The sequence below is a fragment of the Rhinopithecus bieti genome, unplaced genomic scaffold (genome assembly GCF_001698545.2).
Source record: "Rhinopithecus bieti isolate Rb0 unplaced genomic scaffold, ASM169854v2 scaffold_38691, whole genome shotgun sequence".
NCBI lineage: Eukaryota > Metazoa > Chordata > Mammalia > Primates > Cercopithecidae > Rhinopithecus > Rhinopithecus bieti.
In genome coordinates this window covers 393123-411962 of record NW_016816690.1, presented here as the reverse complement: position 1 = coordinate 411962, position 18840 = coordinate 393123, and the positions used below count along the sequence as shown (strand labels likewise).

The following is an 18840-nucleotide window of genomic DNA, read 5'->3' as shown; positions in this document are numbered from 1 at the left end:
TTTTTTTTTTTTTTTTTTTTTTTTTTTAAAGACATTTAATTTAAACCAATACTTTTCCCTTTTTCTGTTACATTAGTTTGAATTGAATTTCTGCTGTCACAACTCAAAAAGTCCTATTTGATACAAGGTTCCATTCATGATAGCTCTGTGCCAAAAATTACCAGAACACTCTTAGTAAATTGTTTTGTTGTATAACGTTTAAAGTGCACATGGAGTTTACAGCTTAATGGATTCACACAGTACACCTAGTTTAAAAAGACATTACCTGTGCCATAGAAGCTCCCCTTAAACTTCTCTCCCAGCCTCTTTCTGACTTTTAGCACCATAGAGTAGTTTTGCTTGTTTTCTGGATTCTTTACTACTCTATTCTGTTGATGGACATTGGTTATTTCTTTTTGGGTTGTGAATAATAATATCTTCCAGGTAATGTATCTTCTAGGTACATTCTTGCGCTTGTCTTCTAGTACATACATGTCTGTTTTGGTTGGGTATTTCTGAGGAATGGAATTGCTGATTCATAGGGTATGCTCATGTTCTGCTTTAGCAGTTAACTACCAATCAGTTTTCCAAAATATTTGAACTAAAAGGCACTCCCTCCATCAGTGTATGAGAGTTCCAGTGGCCCCACATCTTGCTCACACTTGGTATTTGTCTTTTGGCTTTTTGTCTTTTAGCTACTCTGGTAGGTGTTGTGGTATCTCATGATTTTATTTTGTGGTTCCCTGATGGCTCTTATATCTTTACTAACATTTAACATTTTGGTATCTTGGTGGGGCAGGGGGTGGTATTTGTTTTTGAGACAGGGTCTTCCTCTGTCACCTCGGCTGGAGTGCAGTGATGCGATCATGGCTCACTGCAGCCTTGACCTCCCAGGGTGAAGCGATCCTCCCACCTCAGCCTTCCAAGTAGCTGGGACTACAGCTGCATGCCACCACGCCTAGCTAATTTTCTATAGAGACGGGGTTTTGCTATGTTGTCTAGGCTGGTCTCAAACTCCTAGGCTCAAGCAATTCGCCTGCCTCAGCTTCTCAAAGTGCTGGGATTACAGGTATTAACTACCTTTCCAGTCCCTGCTTTTTTTTGCGGGGGGGGGTGGTGGTGGAGAGGAACTCTCTGCCTTTTTCTTAATCCAATACAGGTTTGGTTTGGTTTTGTTGTTGAGACAGAGTTTCGCTCTTGTTGCCCAGGCTGGAGTGCAGTGGCGCGATCTCAGCTCACAGCAACTTCCACCTCCCAGGTTCAAGTGATTCCCCTGCCTCAGCCTCCTGAGTAGCTGGGATTACAGGCGCCTGCCACCATGCCTGGCTGATTTTATATTTTTAATAGAGACGGGGTTTCTCCATGTTAGTCAGGCTGGTCTCGAACTCTCGATCTCAAGTGATCTGCCCGCCACGGCCTCCCGAAGTGCTGGGACTACAGGCGTGAGCCACCTCGCCTGGCCCCAGTACAGGTTCTTCAGATATTCTAGATACGAGTTGTTTGTAAGGAACTTCTCCCTCCCCTCTATGACTTTACCTTTTCACTCTCTTAACGGTATTTTTAATGAACATATCTCTAATTTTACAAAGTTAATTAAAATTAATAAAATTTAAGATAAAGTTCCTCAGTTGCATTAGACATTTCAAATGCTCAACATGTGGCTGGTGGCTGCCACATAGGACAGTGCAGGTTTATAGAACATTTCCACTGCAGAAAGTTATACTGGACAACATTTTCTAGAAGCATTATTGCCTACATTTCCCATTTAGATCTACAGTGTACTTGGAATTAATTTTTGTTTGTGGAGTAAGATAGGGATTAAGATTTTTTTCCATATGGATATCAAATAGACTCAACAATGAATGACAGTTTGTTCAGATTAAAACCACAGTAAACACCATTACACTTCCACAAGGATGGCAAAATGTTAAGAGTCTTACAATACGAAGTGTTGATGAGGATGCGGAGCAACGGTTTTTTTTTTTTTTTTTTTTTTTTTTTTTTTTTTTTGAGACACAGTCTCGCTCTGACGCCCAGGCTGGAGTGCAGTGGCGTGATCTCAGCTCACTGCAAGCTCTGCCTCCCGGGTTCACGCCATTCTCCTGCCTCAGCCTCCGGAGTAGCTGGGACTACAGGCACCTGCCAACACACCCAGCTAATTTTTTCTGTTTTTAGTAGAGACGGGGTTTCACCGTGTTGGCCAGGATGGTCTCGATCTCCTAACCTCATGATCTCATGATCTGCTTTCTTTGGCCTCTCAAAGTGCTAGGATTACAGGCGAGAGCCACCATCCCCGGCTCCCTTTTTTTTTTCTTTTTTTTTTTTTAAGATAGTCTTGTTCTGTCACCCAGGCTAGAGTGCAGTGATGCAATTTCAGCTCACTGCAACCTTTGCCTCCCGGCTTCAAGCAGTTCTCCTGCCTTAGCCTCCCGAGTACCTGGGATTACGGACGTACACCACCACATCTGGCTAATTTTTGTATTTTTAGTAGAAACAGGATTTTGCCATGTTGGCCATGCTGATCTTGAACTCCTGGCCTCATATGATCTGCTTGCCTCGACCTCCCAAAGTGCTGGGATTACAGGCGTCAGCCACTGCACCAACAGCAACAGTAATTTTTGTGTGCTACTAGTAATAGGTGAACTGGTACAACCTTTTTGGGGAAATTTTGGCTTTACCTAGTAACTGACACTGCATGTTTCCTGTAACTCATGTTCCACAGATGCACCAGGAATATCTGTAATATATTTTTCATAAATGACACAACCTGAATCTCCATCAGTAGTAGAGAATATATAGCTAGGTGTGGTGGCTCACACCTGTAATCGTAGCACTTTGGGAGGCCAAGGTGGGCAGACTGCCCAATCTCAGAAGTTCGAGACCAGCCTGGCCAACATGGCGAAACCTCATCTCTACTAAAATTACAAGAAATTAGCTGGGTGTGGTGGTGCATGCCTGTAATCCCAGCTACTAGGAAGCTGAGGCATGAGAATCACTTGAACCCAGGAGATGGAAGTTGCAGTGAGCCAAGATCACGCCATTGCACTCCAACCTGGGTGACAGAGCAAGACTGTCTCAGAAAATACATATATATAATTATATATATTCTATATATAATTATATATAATTTATATATAATATATAAGTACATATACACATGTACACATAGGCAATACAACAGTTAAATGAACACACTAGAGCTATACCCAACTTGGATGAATTTCAGTCTTGTGAGAAGAAGTAATATATATATGGGGGGAAAAAGGCAAAACTGTATTAAAAATACATGGGTAGATGGTAAAAGGGGTTATAAATACGGAAAGGAAGAAAATTAGAATGAACTTTGTAGTGTTGGGTTGGAATTGGAGATATTGGTGTGACCTCATGGTTTTTAAGATGTGGAATTAACTATTAAATTCATATTATGTATACACACTTCCGTCCAGTGAGAGGGCTGAGGATCAGTGACAGCTCAGTAGCCATGAGAATACCTAACACCTAGATCGTGGTTTCTAAACCTGCTCTTGACTAAAAGGAACCAGGGCTTCTTGGAGATATAACTGATTTCAGAGCTGTGGCAGAGAAAGTACAAGCTGATCCTGAAACATCTCACTCTGGAAAACAAGGAACTGGTCCAAGAATGATGGGGACATGTCAAAAGCACACAGAAACCAGCTTGAAGGGACTCTGTCACTGGCTAAATTTGGGACACATTGAGCATCAAAATAAAGAATAATGCGGGCAGATGCTGTGTTTCACACCTGTAGTCCCAGCACTTTGAGAGGCTGGGATAGGAGGATTGCTTGAGCACAGGAGACCTCCTTGGGCAACATGGTGAAACCCTGTCTCTACACAACATACGGAAGTTAGCCAGTCATGGTGGTATGCGCCTGTGATCCCAGATACTCAGGAGGCTGAGGCAGGAGAATCACTTGAGCCTGGTCGAGGCTGTAGTGAGCCGTGATCACACCACCATACTCCAGCCTGGGCGACACAATGAGACCCTGTATCCAAAAAATGAATGAATGAATAAATGAATAAAATTGATTATAATCCATTGGATAAAACAGGAATCTATTTTAAAAAGTAAATGGATTGATGAGGACAGGATATTTGCACAGTGTTAGAATAACTCCATCCCCCAAAATATTAATGACAAAAAGAAAAGGAACTTTACAGTGGAAAGCCTGGTAGACACCACCTTAACCAAATGATTGAAGTTAACATCACCAGTGAGGGGACAAATCAAAATCACGCTCCACCTGGTAGGAGGCAGGGAAAACAACACAGCACTATTCCAATGATAATCCTGCCAAAAATACCTACTGTATTTCATTAGGAGGAATTGATCTTCAAACAAATCAAATTGAGGGACATTCTACAGAATAACTTGCCCATTAACGTCAAAGGCTTCAAGGTAGTGAAAGTCAAGGAAAGACTGGAAAACGGTTCCAGACTGAAGAAAACAAAAGAGACATGAAACTAAATGAAAATGATTCTGGACTAGATCCTTTTTCCTGAAGATCATTGAACAGGGTCTGAAGATGAGTTGACAGTCATGTAGCAGTGTTACTTTCCTAACTATGATGGTTTAATTGCGGTTATGTAGGAGAATGTCTTCATTTGTCAGAAACACATCCCTCATTTTCATTTTTGTAGTTAGAATCTATAAGATATGTTCTAGTTTTTATTCAAGTCCATTTATTCAGATCTCAGCATTAACTATCCTCTCTCCATCATTTTACATATTGAATTTTTTAGTTTATAAAAACCATGTCTCTGGGTACACTGGCTTATGCCTGTAATTCCAGTACTTTGGGAGGCTGTGGCGGGCAGATTGCTTGAGCCCAGGAGTTTGAGACCAGCCTGGGCAACATAGTAAAACTCGGTCTCTATTAAAAATGCAAAGAATTAGCCGGGCATGGTGGTGCATGCCTGTAGTCCCAGCTACTCAGCAGGCGGAGGTGGCAGGATCACTTGAGTCCAGGAGTCAAGGCTACAGTGAGCCAAGATCACGCCACTGCACTCCATCCTGGGTGACAGGATACTTTGTCTCAAAAAAAAAAAAAAGTGTGTAAAAAAAAATACTGGTAATCATTTTGAGATCTTTAGTTATTACTTAGTGATGTGTTCCAAAACTGGAGCTGAGACTCCAAAGAGAATCCTGTAATTGAAATATTACACTTGATACTGGAGTTGCCCCAACTCTCTATAAAGCACTGACAGCATTAGCATTTATTTTAAATAATAACAATATCCCTGGAAAAGCAGCAGCACCCAGAGTGACCACTAAGCCTTAGTGATAATAAATGGCATCTCATATCTGGATGAAACAGTTATCTCTAACAAAGCCTAGAATCAGATTTGTGGCATACCAACGGCACATGTGAAAATCATTCTGGTGTGACATGTAGCCTCATTTCTGGTCCCATTTTATTTTCTCACTCTTGTTTTTCTTTCTTTTTGTCACCCATCTTTGGTTTATGTTATCCTTTATTTTGGGAATCCCTACCTTAATACCTCTTTACACAAGTCCATGTAAATCAGTTAATTTGAATCTAGTACAAGGATTAGATTGAGTGTGGTGAAGAGTCTTTAACTGTAGGGCAGGAGGTCTGTTAGGAACTGGGCCACACAGCTCATTACCACCCGAATTTCACCTCCTGTCCCATCAGCAGCAGCATTAGATTCTCACAAGAGTGTGAACCCGGTCGTGAATTATGCATGCGAGGGATCTAGGCCGTTGTGTGCTTCCTATGAGAATCTAATGTCTGATGAACTGAGGTGGTATAGTTTCATCCTGAAATACCCCTCTGCTCACCACCATCCATGGAAAAATTGTCTTCCATGAAACCGGTCCCTGATGCCAAAAAGGCTGGGGACTGCTGCTGTAGGTTACGCACACATGTAATGATACATCAGTAACAGGTTCTTCCCCTATGTTAATTATTCTTCCCTGTCACACTTTAAAATGAGATAGAACATCCTTGAAGTTTAGAAACAAAACCCATTCTGCAGTTGAATACTCTTTGGATTTCTCAAGCTTCTATGGATGCTAATTTTAAAGCTAAACATGTAAATAACCTTTGGGCTGGAATTAGAAAACCCAGGCATAAGGCCGGTCCTGGAACGTCCCAGGTGTGTGAACTCGGGCAAATCAATCAACCTCTTTGAGCCTCAGGCTCCTCATCCTGCCCCCATCATCACCTGGGAAAATACATCTGTCACCTAGACCTCTGGTGATCCCGTGGTGAAGCACATTATAAACTAAAGCTCTTCACAAATTACAAAGAATTATATTAACTTATTTAACTTTACTGAAATTGAATACATCTAATTCAATGTAGATTTCGTACTGCTATGCAGTGATGTTTTGGAAGATGTTTAAATATTTTGACTATATGGTAAGATTTTTATTTTAACCTTAAGAGTTTAGAATTTTGTGTTTTTTTAATGATACAACAAATCATGCTATTCAGCGTTATTACAGTAACAGTTCACAGCATAAATCATTTATTGATATCTCACAATCTAACTTGAAATATTTATAAACACTGCATAAATGAATACAAGGGCACTATATGAATTTTAGAAAGGGGACTCTTTTACACAAATAAATTTAGGTTTAATTCTGCCAGATAAAATTAACTTTAGATATCTCCAACACGCAATCAAAAGTATTCTGAAAAGTTGTATAGAAATCAAATCATAGTTTAAATGCCATTCACAAAATAACTGTAAATTCCCCAATTTTATCTTTTAAAATATGCATTTTTCATATATCATTTTCTTAAGATAAAGTACGCCTTTAATTTTAGAGTGTAAATAAGAGTAATCTTTCAGAATATCGTTTAAAAATTAGTAAATGCTAGTTTTTTTATGATATTTAAGCAAATAGATGGGACATCCTTCTTCAACAAATATTTTTGTTTGGACTGTCAGTGTTTAAAAATTGCTAGACACAACTCTTATCTACTATAATTAGAGTCTTCAGTTACATAATTGAAGGACCGATGCCATCTATTCTCTCCCCCAAATGACAAAGTTCTTCTTAGTTCAGTAGACATTCAAACTTATTCTGATGAGGTCCTTCACCAATGCACACTGTCTCCAAATTAGAGTAGACTGGTGAAGAAAGTTTATTTTGGTAGCTTTAAAAAAATACTTGCACTGGTGGTAGAGCCGCTTGGCATAGATTCTGTGAGGCGTTGGTAAGAGAAATACCACCTGACATTCCAACTGAAATATATTGTGAATCATTTTCAACAAAAGAGCTTTTCTGTTGCAAAGGTGACTGTTTTTGAAACACCTAATCTAGAAACAATACTGAATTGATTTCAACTATATGAAACAAAAGGACAGACATATTTAAGATTCCATCCTAAAATATTTATCTTTTCTATTGTGGCATTAAACCAATTGAGAGGGTTTTTTTTGTTTTGTTTTGTTTTTTAAGACGGAGTCTTGCTCTGTCACCCAGGCTGGCGTGTAGTGGCACAATCTCAGCTCACTGCAACCTCTGCCTCCTGGGTTCAAGTGATTATCCCACGTCAGTCTCCCAAGTAGCTGGGATTACAGGCGCCTGCCACCATGGCCGGCTAATTTTTGTATTTTTAGTAGGGATGGAGTTTCACCATGTTGGCCAGGCTGGTCTCAAACTCCTGACCTGAAGTGATCTGCCTGCCTTGGCCTCCCAAAGTGCTGGAATTATAGGTGTGAGCCACTGCGCCTGGCGGAGAAGGTATTATTTCATTCTAGCAGGGGCAATAAAACTCCAGTTCACCTGTCTTTAGCACTCTCAAGAGCAGAGAAATTAGCTTGGTCCCCAGGTTTGGGTTTGTCTCTGCCTCTAATGGCATTATCTGACCTTTAAAATATTACTCTATCATTCAAATTTAGAGATACTTAAGCAATGAAGTGCGGAAAGAGCAATACTATGGAAAATAGAAAAGACTTAAAGCTTTAGAATATCTTCCCATGAAAATAAGCATAACAATTTTTTTTTTTTTTTTTTTTGAGACGGGAATTTCGCTCTTGTCATCCAGGCTGGAGTGCAATGGTGCTATCTCAGCTCACTGCAACCTCCGCCTCCTGGGTTCAAGCGACTCTCCTGCCTCAGACTCTCAAGTAGCTGGAATTATAGGCGCCTACCACCACACCAGCTAATTTTTCTATTTTTATTATTTTATTTATTATTTATTTATTTTTTTGAGACGGATCTCGCTCTTGTCGCCCCAGGCTGGAGTGCAGTGGCCGGATCTCAGCTCACTGCAAGCTCCGCCTCCCAGGTTACGCCATTCTCCTGCCTCAGCCCTCCCGAGTAGCTGGGACTACATTGAACCCCGCCACTCGCCCGCTAGTTTTTTGTATTTTTTTTAAGTAGAGACGGGGTGGGGGGGGGGGCGGGTTTCGTGTGGCCATAGCTGGTCTCCAAACTCCTGATGTCAGGTTGATCCTCCCATCCCTCAGCCTCCTAAAGTGGGCTGGGATTTCAGGTGTGAGCCACCACGCCGGGCCTCTTGTGTATTTCTTACTGATACAATTACAAGAAAAAAAAAATTAACTTCAGTCCTTAAATAATGTTACAATTCAATTCTATTTTTAGTTTTTATTTTTTTATAAATGCTACATATAGATGTAAAAGGTCTTTAAAATATTATTTTAAAATCCACCTACCTACTCTTAAATTTTCCTTTAAAAAAAAACGTAGTAGTATTGATAAATAGGGGTCAAATAAATGCATACTATGCGGAACAGACAGAGATTTTTATTTATTTATTTATTTTAGTTTAATAAAGTTTGAAAACTTTCAAAGCTCCTGTACAATTCCCTTAATACCAGGTTTGGCAAAACTCATTCTGTTTGAAAAGGTGTTTTTTTTTAAAGTAGCATATTTGAACAATGTCTAAGTTTGTGGGGTGCAGAGAATCCATATCTGAATATCTTCATAAAGCAAGTTCTTAAAATTTGCAAAGCTATTAGGTTGGTGCAAAAGTAATCACGGTTTTTCTTTTGCCCCAACTAATATTTACCACTGAATACGCTGGCATTTAGATCACTTCCTTCTTTTCAGCATGCTAGACGGTAAAGAGAATGGACATGAGACGGCAGGAAGAATGAAAGAGTGAAGATAATGGAGCTAGGTCAGTGAGGGACATTTCTAAATTCCCCTCTTCTTTTCCTCTAGTATTCTGGGAAACGTCTCAGCAGCTATCATGTAAGGAAAATATCTCACTAGGAGAAGCAAAGAATCAGAAATAGCAGGGCGTAGAGAGAATGCAGGAAGCAGGCCAGGGTAGACAAGGCTGGGGAAAGGGGCCAAGGGAGAAAAACCTAGAATTGGACAGGACGTTTCCTCTACTGTCTGGACCTTCTTTTTATAAGGTTGTTAGAATTAAATTTCATTTATACAGAGAACTGAAGTGATAGGCAGCCAGATGATGAAGTCCTTTTGTCTCTGATGAGGATTTATTCCCCTCAAAATTCTGATAAGGAATTCCCATGCTACAAATATTAATTTGCTCCTCTACCTATGCCTCTGAAAGTCACGAGCCACCAAAGGCCAAATTTACCTATCTATATTAAGGGCTTTATGTGAAATGAAAGGTGATTTACTGAGCTGACCATTTCCCAAGCAGCCTTACTTAGACTCAATCTTAAAAATTATCTGGAGGGCTCACAATTGTGACTGCCAGTAAGTGGCGAGGTCTATGTAAGGCTAACCCAGACTCTCCAGTTGCTCTTGGAGTGAAGATGCCTTGGTTTAGGTTAGGGTGCCAGATCTGTATGCTCCAGGGCTAAGCAAGAATCCGATTTACCCTCCTCTCTTCACCTAGCAAAGCAACCTGGACAGTCAAACTCAGTCACATAAGGCAGACAAAGCTTAAACCAGAGGGTCAGGTAAACACTGAAGGGGCATGCGACAAGATCCACCTTCAGCGTACTTCACAGCCAAGCCGCAGTGACTAATGAAATAGGCCAGATCTGCCTGTGGTACACTGTTGTGAATGTTTAGCACAGAGAGACAGGAAGGTGGCAATGAGGTGCAGCAAACGCCAGAGGTTGACCCGTAAAGGAAAGTGTGTGGGCCAAGCAGTGTCGCTGGAAAAGGAGTGGGTGGCAGAGCATGTAGTAGTGATTGTACCCTTCAAATAATAACCTCCATACACAATTGAGTTGGTAGAATTTGTTAATGTAAGAAAAATTTGGGGAAATTCATATATTTGTAATGGGCCCAAAGTATTGAACTAGAGATAAGAATACACTGAAACAATATACACAGACTCACATGCTTACATGGACACATTATTTTTCATTTTAGCTTCTTACATCTTCCTTTCCTGACACCACAGCAGCACATGGATTAGAAGGTTCTAGTTGATTCCAGCAATACAATTCTGTATGCTACTCAGAAAATATATGGCTAGTGAGATAGTATTCCTGTTCTCTCCTATGCAGTTTACGTATTCATGAACAGTGAAATCTTTAGAGGCAAACAGATATCAGATAGCAGTGATCATACCAAGAAATGATACAGGAGACTTTCACAGACTTGATTCTAAACCTAATCCTAACTGATAGGGTGCTTTTCATCACCTCCAGTCACATCCTCGCACGTCCAAAACAGGCCGGCTCAGCTGCGTCACAGTCTACCGTGGGAATATGTCCAGGGGAGTCCATGGAAATGAGTGGCTGGAGGATTTGAGTCTGGGCACCATCGTCTCTTGGGACTGTGTCCCTGTAGAGAAGGCCCTTTCTATCATCAGGCTTAGCTGGAAACTCATCCACTTGGAGGGGACAAGGCAGGCATGGCTCGTCAGAACTGGAGGAGGAGGTTGTGGGGAAGCATTTTCCTCTCATTGACTGTGTTACACAGCATTCAAGCGGATGTCCCCACAAGGGATTTCTGTTGGTGTTTCTGGGGTGATACTTTTAATAATACGCTATTGGGAAGAAAATACAACGTTATAAACATTCTTGTAATTTTAAAACTTGCAAAATAGTCAACATTAATATTAAAACAAAGCTTAAATAACACTTCAATAACATCTAACAGCGAGTTGGAATTTGACTTTCCTTAGGAAAAGAATTCCCAATTTATTTACTCTCAAATACGAATTAAAATGACATATTTAGGAACTATACGCATCTGTAAACTAAGAAAATCTTTATAACACTAATGGAAGAAAATGATGAGCCTTCAGTAGAATCTCTGATGGTCAATAACATGCTTTTGAAGGACTTGGGAAAGGGTACACTTTTCTCTGGACAGAGAAGGCTTCTGTGGCCACACAGGGCTTGGGGAGCAGAGCAATTGCTGGGTTTTGGCCCCCATCCCCTCACCCAGGCTCCTTGTCCCCTGCAGACACACTGCACCCATAGTGCCTAGTGCTATCAGCCACTGTAACAGCCAGGATGTTACTAATTTAATGAATTCACCTGTAAAGCAATACTGGTTCGTTCATACAAGAGTGTAAATTATCACAGTTAAATTGTAAAAGATGCGATTATTGAAATCATCACTTCTAATGCAACATTGTGTTGATGTAGTACTCATCACAGAGAAGTGGCTGAGAAGGTCTACTATAGAAACAGCTGAGGTACACAGAAGCTTTAAGATGGATCCGAAATATACTTAGGCTTAAGTATGAAATATACAACCTGCCTTGTAAAACTCAGCATCAGAGTGGCAAAAAGCAGCTCAGGGATATGGAGAAAAAAAAACAGCAGCACTGCCTGCAGAGGCTTCGAAAAATCTTTATTAAGTGGCTTAATAAAATCTTTTTTGGCCAAAAGTCTGTATGTATCATAAGCAGACAATTTGGATCTGAAAGCATCCTTTGATTTACTGATCTTTAGGCGAAGTTCTGCTCCTGTCATTTTTATTTTGGACTGAAAACGTCTGGAGACGCCTTCAAGCTTTTCTATTTTCTCTTTCTGGGAGTTTGTTGTTTAAGGAATAGGTTCCAGTCAAAAAGTTCCAGTCCTACAGTTAATGAAATACACTATAGGGCAAAATGCACAAAATTGCACATTTTGTGCTCCTCATGACCTTAGTATCTGCGTACTGAACTCTCACTAGAAATCTGTTTTAGAAGGAGTCATTGCCGGGCTCATCAGCTGCCACAGCATGCCGAGCCACGGAAAGCAACCTTTTAGAAATCACACATTCCCGCAGATTAACATGTGAACTATACCTGATTCAACAGATTTATGACTTGTTAGTTGAGAACTAGACAGAGATCACTATAACGAGCCTTTTTTTTTTTTTTTTTTTTTGAGTCAGGGTCTTGCTCTGTTGCCCAGGCTGGAGTGCAGTGGCACAATCATGCCTCACTGCAGTCTTGAACCCCTGGGCTCGAGGGATCCTCCTGCCCCAGCCTCCCAAGTAGCTGGAGTTACAGGTGCATGGTACCATGCTCGACTCCTAGAACTTGTCTTAAGTGGAGCTATCACCATAGCTCAGAGAGAGAAGAGATCACTGAGGTATTTGGTGGGGCAAGGCCAGCAATGAACAACGTCGTAAAGTCAAACACTTGGCTTTTGTGCCCTAACCTACCCACATGGTCTGCCGCCCTGTTGGTGACTGACCACCCAGGATGCCAGGCCCACATCTGTTTTCCGTACTTTGTCAGCATTCTAGTTGCCAGGCCACTGCTGCTCTCAAAATTTGCCAGGCCCTGGCCTTCTGCAAGATGATAACAAGTTAATCTAAGAAATGGATTCCTCTTGATATCTTCATAAACGTGTACTCATTAGGGACCATTTTCTAGTATCTTTGGGTGGATTATTAGTAGTTTCTGCAAAAATGACCTAAGCCAGTGGATGACTCCAACACGAGACTTCCAGGCTGTGGGTATGTGTGATACCCTTCAAATTACACCAGTAAGCGGTGGCTCACTCCACAAACTCCAACCTTGCATATGGCCAGGGCTCAAAAGGATTTCATATGAGGCTTCCCTCCCTCACAGACAGGAAGTTACAGACTAGCAAGTCTGGTATTCATAAAGAATTGTGAAGAATTCTAGACCTTTGGCAAAAAACACAGCAATGCTTTATTCTCAGAGATTAAACATGCACATGGGCATATTTTTTGAGAAGTTTTTTTGAGAAGTCCTGAGGTAAACAAACCCATTTATTTATTTATTTATGTATTTTGAGACAGAGTCTCACTCTGTTGCCCAGGGTGGAGTGCAGTGGCTCGATGATCTCAGCTCACTGCAATCTCTGCCTCCCAGGCTCAAGCAATTCCCATGCCTCAGCCTCCTGAGAAGCTGGAACTACAGGTGCTCGCCACCACGCTCAGCTAATTTTTGCATTTTTAGTAGAGACAGGATTTTACCATGTTGGCCAGGCTGGTTTTGAACTCCTGACCTCAGGTGACCCATCCACCTCGGCCTGCCAAAGTGCTGGGATTACAGGTGTGAGCCACCATGCCCAGCCAAGAAACCTGTTTAACTTGCCTTAGTCCAGCGTCTCCAAAAATTACCTGACTACATAAACTTTTTCTCCAGCAATAATACCTGTGACAGCCCCTGGAACACACTTTGGGAAATGTTAATATGGTCAAACGAGCACATTTGAAAGATGAGGAAACCGAGGCCCACATAAGGTGAGTGTCTGCCAGAGCCGACTGGGGCCTTTTCCATGGTCCGCACTGACGGGGTGTATGTATCACACTGCTTCCGGGTAACCCACTGCTCCCCGTCTGGTGGTCCCTCAGGAACACCGCACTACCTACAATTAGCGTTACCTCTACTGCTAACGGATCTGAGCTCTGTTAGTGACACACTTTTGGGTGGCATTCCCTTGTGACCAACTGGGGGAATTTGTGAGAAAGATGGCCAGGATCTGAGGTGTAGCCTGTGACTGAAGAATACTGACATCTACTAACCTAACACGGTTCCCACTTCCAACCTCGGCCTCTGGATTTGAAGCAAGAGAGCTCATAGATCATCACAACTGCCATGACGGACCACCGGAAGGAATGCGTTCAGTGGCTCTGGGTAGGAGAGTGTGCAGGAAGCAGCACGGGGCCCAAGGCTCTTTGCAGGGAGTGCAGTCACGAGAGGGCTGGTTTGGCTCTAGGAAATAAGTAACTACAGAGCTCAGAGTTCTGTTCACCCAGAATTCAGTTTTCCTATTTCGAAAAAGAAATGAACCCAATTGTTCTCAGAAAGGGCTGATGTTTGGCCGGGTGCAGTGGCTCATGCCGGCAATCCCAGCACTTTGGGAAGCCGAGGCAGGAGGATTAAGCTCAGGAGTTTGAGACCAGCCTGGGCAACATAGTGAGACCTTGTTTCCATTAAAAATTTTAAAAATTGGCCAGGCGCCTGTAGTCCCAGCTACTCAGGAGGCTGAGGTGAAAGGATCTCCTGCGCCCAGGAGTTTGAGGCCGCAGTAAGCCATGATTATACTACTGCATTCCAGCCTGGGGTAGAGTGAGACCTTGTCTGAAAGAAAAGAAAGAGCTGATGTTTAATTGCCTATGTCCTCTTGCTTCTCATTTCTTATGAAATGTCTTAGGATGACTACTCTGATGGTCTCATGTCTAAATTTTGCTGTAAGATCTCAAATTAGCCCACCCCTGGTCTCAGGCTATTATAGATTATGCTGAGTAGCTGGGACTACAGGTCAGTGCCACCATGCCCAGCTAATTTTTGTAACTTTAGTAGAGACAGGGTTTCACCATGTTGGCCAGGCTGGTCTTGAACTCCTGACCTTAAGTGATCTTCCCACCTTGGCCTCCTAAAATACTGGGATTACAGGTGTGAGCCACCATGCCCGTCCGGAAATAAGGAAACTTCGAGAGGATTATTCCCCACCTCCGTGTCCTTGTCTGTTAATAATGCCTGCTTGTTTACCTCCCAAGGTACTTTGATAACAGAATAGGATAATCGACATGCAGATGCTTTGAAAATGGCACTCATACAAATTGTAAGGTACTGTTATTAAGGTTTCTACAGTGCATTCATTACTGAAATGAATCTTGCTATCCTGGCAAAACATTTTTACTCCAATGATTTGAGCTAAAATTATGCTATTGTTAGATAGCTAACAATTTTGAGCTAAAACTATGATATTGTTGCAACATCCTTATTTTGTGATGATTTTCAAAATAGTACTTGTCACATTGCTGTTAGAAAAGTCACCATGGACATTTCCCACCACAATCGCCACTTAAGATTTGTGTATTGCTCCAGACATCACAGATCTGATGTCCATGGCCAGTGGCAAGCAGGAGGCAGGGGAGTTGCCTGACAAGTTTGAAAACCTATGCATAGCCCAAGCTGAATGCTCTGGTGCACCCAAATGATCAGCTCACTCTTTTACCCTTGCACTTGAGGCTTTGGGAGATGCCCTAAGATGACAGTGACAGCCATGAGAGGTCTTTGCTATGGCGCAGGTACATACATATATAGGGTTGCGTGCCTCCTGGTGAATCTCATTTTGAATAGAGCATAACAAGAGAATCCTTTTCTCCCAAAACAATTAGCAGGCTGAACACACACATATACACACTGACTAGCACGTACCTCCTTAAATGTCCCTGGAGTGCTGATCAGCCGATAAGCTATATATGTGGGGATGCAGACGAAAGATGAGGTTCCTATGCAGTAACCCAAGATGATACTCCAGTGGGGATAATTATATTGGAAAAGTCGTAGCTGTGGCGGGCTCATCAGAAAACTGCAAATGATGAACTAAAACAGAAATTCCAAGAAACATTAAAAACCTTAACAATATCCACGCAGATAGAGACATTTCAGATACCACAAACACCAAATGCTAAAGCTAAGATACTTTCAGGAAATTCCCGAGATGTGATATATCCTGGATTGAACTCTTGACACACAGAATTACCAGCTTCTGTACCCAAGCTGCAAGACTAAACCAGCCAGGTGCTTTCCCTGATTTTCCTCCCCAGCCCTCACTTCCTATAAGGGGATGTTGCAGTAGCCCTACAGCTGCCCCTACAGTCGGGGTGCCTGCAGCTCCCGCTTCAGGACGGGCCTCTGCCCAGGTGAAGAGACTGGCAACCTTGAGAGTGATTTGGGCCTTGTCTTGCCAGAAGGCAGACGAATAAACTGGGTGACCTCTCTGCAGCCCCCGCCAGACTCCGGGCTTCCTCTGCTTTGTTTTCATTGCCTTGCGTTTCTGGCTGTGGTTGTTTTTGGTCAGACGGAAGGTGCCTGATGTCCAGGAAAGATAAGAAGGTTCTCAAGACCCAGAGAGGACTCAGGCTCCGGGGGGTGTGCTCCTTCTCTCATTTTCTTGAGCTCTCTGCCTTCTGCATTAAGCTTCATCGGCTGGGATTTCAAGAAAGATAGCTCTGCTCTAGGGATCTCAGCAATGAATGACTGCCTGCCACAGGTCCTCATCGTGAAAGGAATTATGGAAGGAAAAAAAGCAGCTTAATACACCTTGCACTTGAACATACTGTGAGAATTTTGACCAAGAAAAATTTCACAGTGTGCTCCCAACACCCGGTTTATGAGTTTTCTTATTTCATTGGTTTCCAGATTTTGCTTAGTAACCACTGGGCCGAAATCGTTATTGCTCTTGATTTAATTGTATTTTATTATTTCATAGTCATAAAGAAGACAGTAATGTAAATTATTTATGTGGTTAAACATCTATTTATATCTTTTTTTTCTCTGTCTGCAGGTAATAAAATGGGAAATTGCTAAGCACACATCCATCCTCTGACGCTCACTCCCCCAAGGGACCAGGCGGCCCAACCCCGGCGCCACGCAAACGCGGTCGTCGGCACCGGCCGCGGCTCGGCACGGGAGCGGGCGGAGAGCCGGCTCGCAGCGGAACGCTGCGCGCACCCACCGCTCGCGGCAGCCTCCCAGCCGCTGGGACGTCGGGCCCGGCCCGGCGGGATCCTCCCCAACTCGGAAGGGGGAGGCGCGGGCCACAGTAGGCGACGAGCCACGCGCTCGGCCCCACCGCGGGGGCCAGCGGAACCCTCGCTCTCCCTACCTCAAACCCCGTCGAGGGGTGAAGCGGAGGAGGAGGAGGGCTCCCCGCAAGCGAGTCGCTACGGCAGCGCTACCACAAAACGCAGAGAGAGAGGCGGCAGGCGGGGGATCCGGTACCCCAAGGCACACCTCTCAGATCGCTAGAGAAGGCTTTCTCACCGAGGGTGGGTCACACTCCCCGCCCTGCCAGTCGCCCCTCGTCGGGCCCGCAGGGGCGCTCAGGGACGCCCGGGGAAGGGGAGGGGCCCGCGGCGTGAGGAGAAACCTGCGGCAGCCTTGAGCGTTCGCGGTCAGGGCAGGGGCCCGGCTGGCGCGCGTATCTTAAGTCTAGGAGGAAGCCTTCAAAACAGGAGCCTGGTCAATTGCAAACCTTCCTCCTAACCCACTTTCCTCATCCCCAGAGCCCGCTACGGAGGAAGATTGGGAACAGGGAAACAGGATGTGGTTAGGAGCCATCCCAGCCAATTGTCTCCTAATGTCAGGTGTATGGAATCCCACTCAGTCGTCAGGGGCTCGACCTCCGGTTGGGGCAAGTGCTACTTCAGAAACCCCCTCACACATCCTGGCTTCTACTCATGAACAATATTTTCTTTCTTTCAACTTGGCTGCAGTGAAAAGGAATACTTTTAGTAAGCTACTTGTTGTTTATGTAAAGCAGCCTTAAGAAGCCCAAAGCAGGGGACCTGTTAAGTAAACGCAGAAGTGGAAGACAGATGTGCGTCTCTCAATTAGGCACTAGGGCACTTGGCTGTAGAGGGGGTGAGTATGGCAAACATCATGGGAATTGTGAGTAATGCGCCCACATCCAAAGCTGCACGTGGGTTTTACTGGGCAAAGAAACTCAATGACTGTGTACCAAGAGTTTACCCAGTCTGACAGCCAGAAATTGACAGAAATGAACAGACTCAAGTCCCAGAGCACATGGAGGCACTCACCTCAGGCACAACATTTAAGCGGGAGCCAAAATCAAAATAAATAATATTTTATTACAATTTTTTAAAAGACAGGATCTAACAGGGCCAGATTAGGGTAAAGCGAGTGAGGTAAGACGTACAAGTACAGGGCTGGCCCCTATGTTTATTGAAAATGTTGATATTTTGTTAATCATGGATCTTTTAAATTAATTTGTATTTTTTAAAATATTGCATTAAAATAATATTCATCATGAGTACTGAGCTCTTTGGTGCCTTCTTAAATTTTATGCCCACAGTGAATGTTTTACTTGCCTTCACGTCTCCCTAGACATCATTTCCTCACTGTGGGGGGAATAAATATGGAAGTAAACACACAAACAAACAAACAATCTTTCTGCCCTCAAGGAATTAATCCAATGACTCTTCTTCCTTTGAAAAACAAATAAAAATGTTTAAGTAGATTACTGAGAAGTACTGGTAATAATATAAATTAATAACCCATTTATGTCAGGGCTTCTGCTTCTGGTAGGATGGGCTAGGCGACTTCCAACAACCCTCTCACTGAAAACAACTAAAACTTCTGGATTTAAAAACACATGCATTTTAAATGTGCCTAAAAGCATCAGGAAGCTGATAAGGTCATAATGAGCTCCCAGGCCAACATCTCAGGGGCCCAGAGCTTGCACCAGAGTCACTGTACCCTGGGAACATGTGCTGCTTGGTGCAAACATTGGCTTTGATTTTGGAAACCTCGAGGGTCCGGGGAAAGGAAGTCCAGGAGGAATTCTGGGGTACAGAGAGACACATGCAGTGTCACAAAGGCAAGAACAAGCATGTTGTCCATCATAGATAGGTTAATGTCAAGGTGTGTGGGTACAAAAGAAATACAAAAAATAAAGGGCTACCCCAGGAAAGCCAAAACACAGAATACAAAAAGGGCTGTTTTCGTTTCGTTTTTT

The 18840-nt window shown here is 43.0% G+C and overlaps 1 protein-coding gene across 2 annotated transcripts in view; it reads right to left on the bottom strand.

The window, feature by feature from the left end:
• Positions 1-8561: 8561 nt before the first annotated feature.
• SLC6A4 (solute carrier family 6 member 4) overlaps positions 8562-18840 on the bottom strand; it is a 44150-nt gene continuing 33871 nt past the window's right edge. For both annotated transcript variants that reach the window (XM_017855143.1, XM_017855144.1), the window contains exons 13-14: positions 15516-15683; positions 8562-10922 (exon numbers count right to left, since the gene is read on the bottom strand). In XM_017855143.1, the coding sequence (XP_017710632.1) occupies positions 10848-10922; positions 15516-15683 (243 nt within the window). In that variant the 3' untranslated portion in view covers positions 8562-10847. The remainder of the gene's footprint in view (positions 10923-15515; positions 15684-18840) is intronic.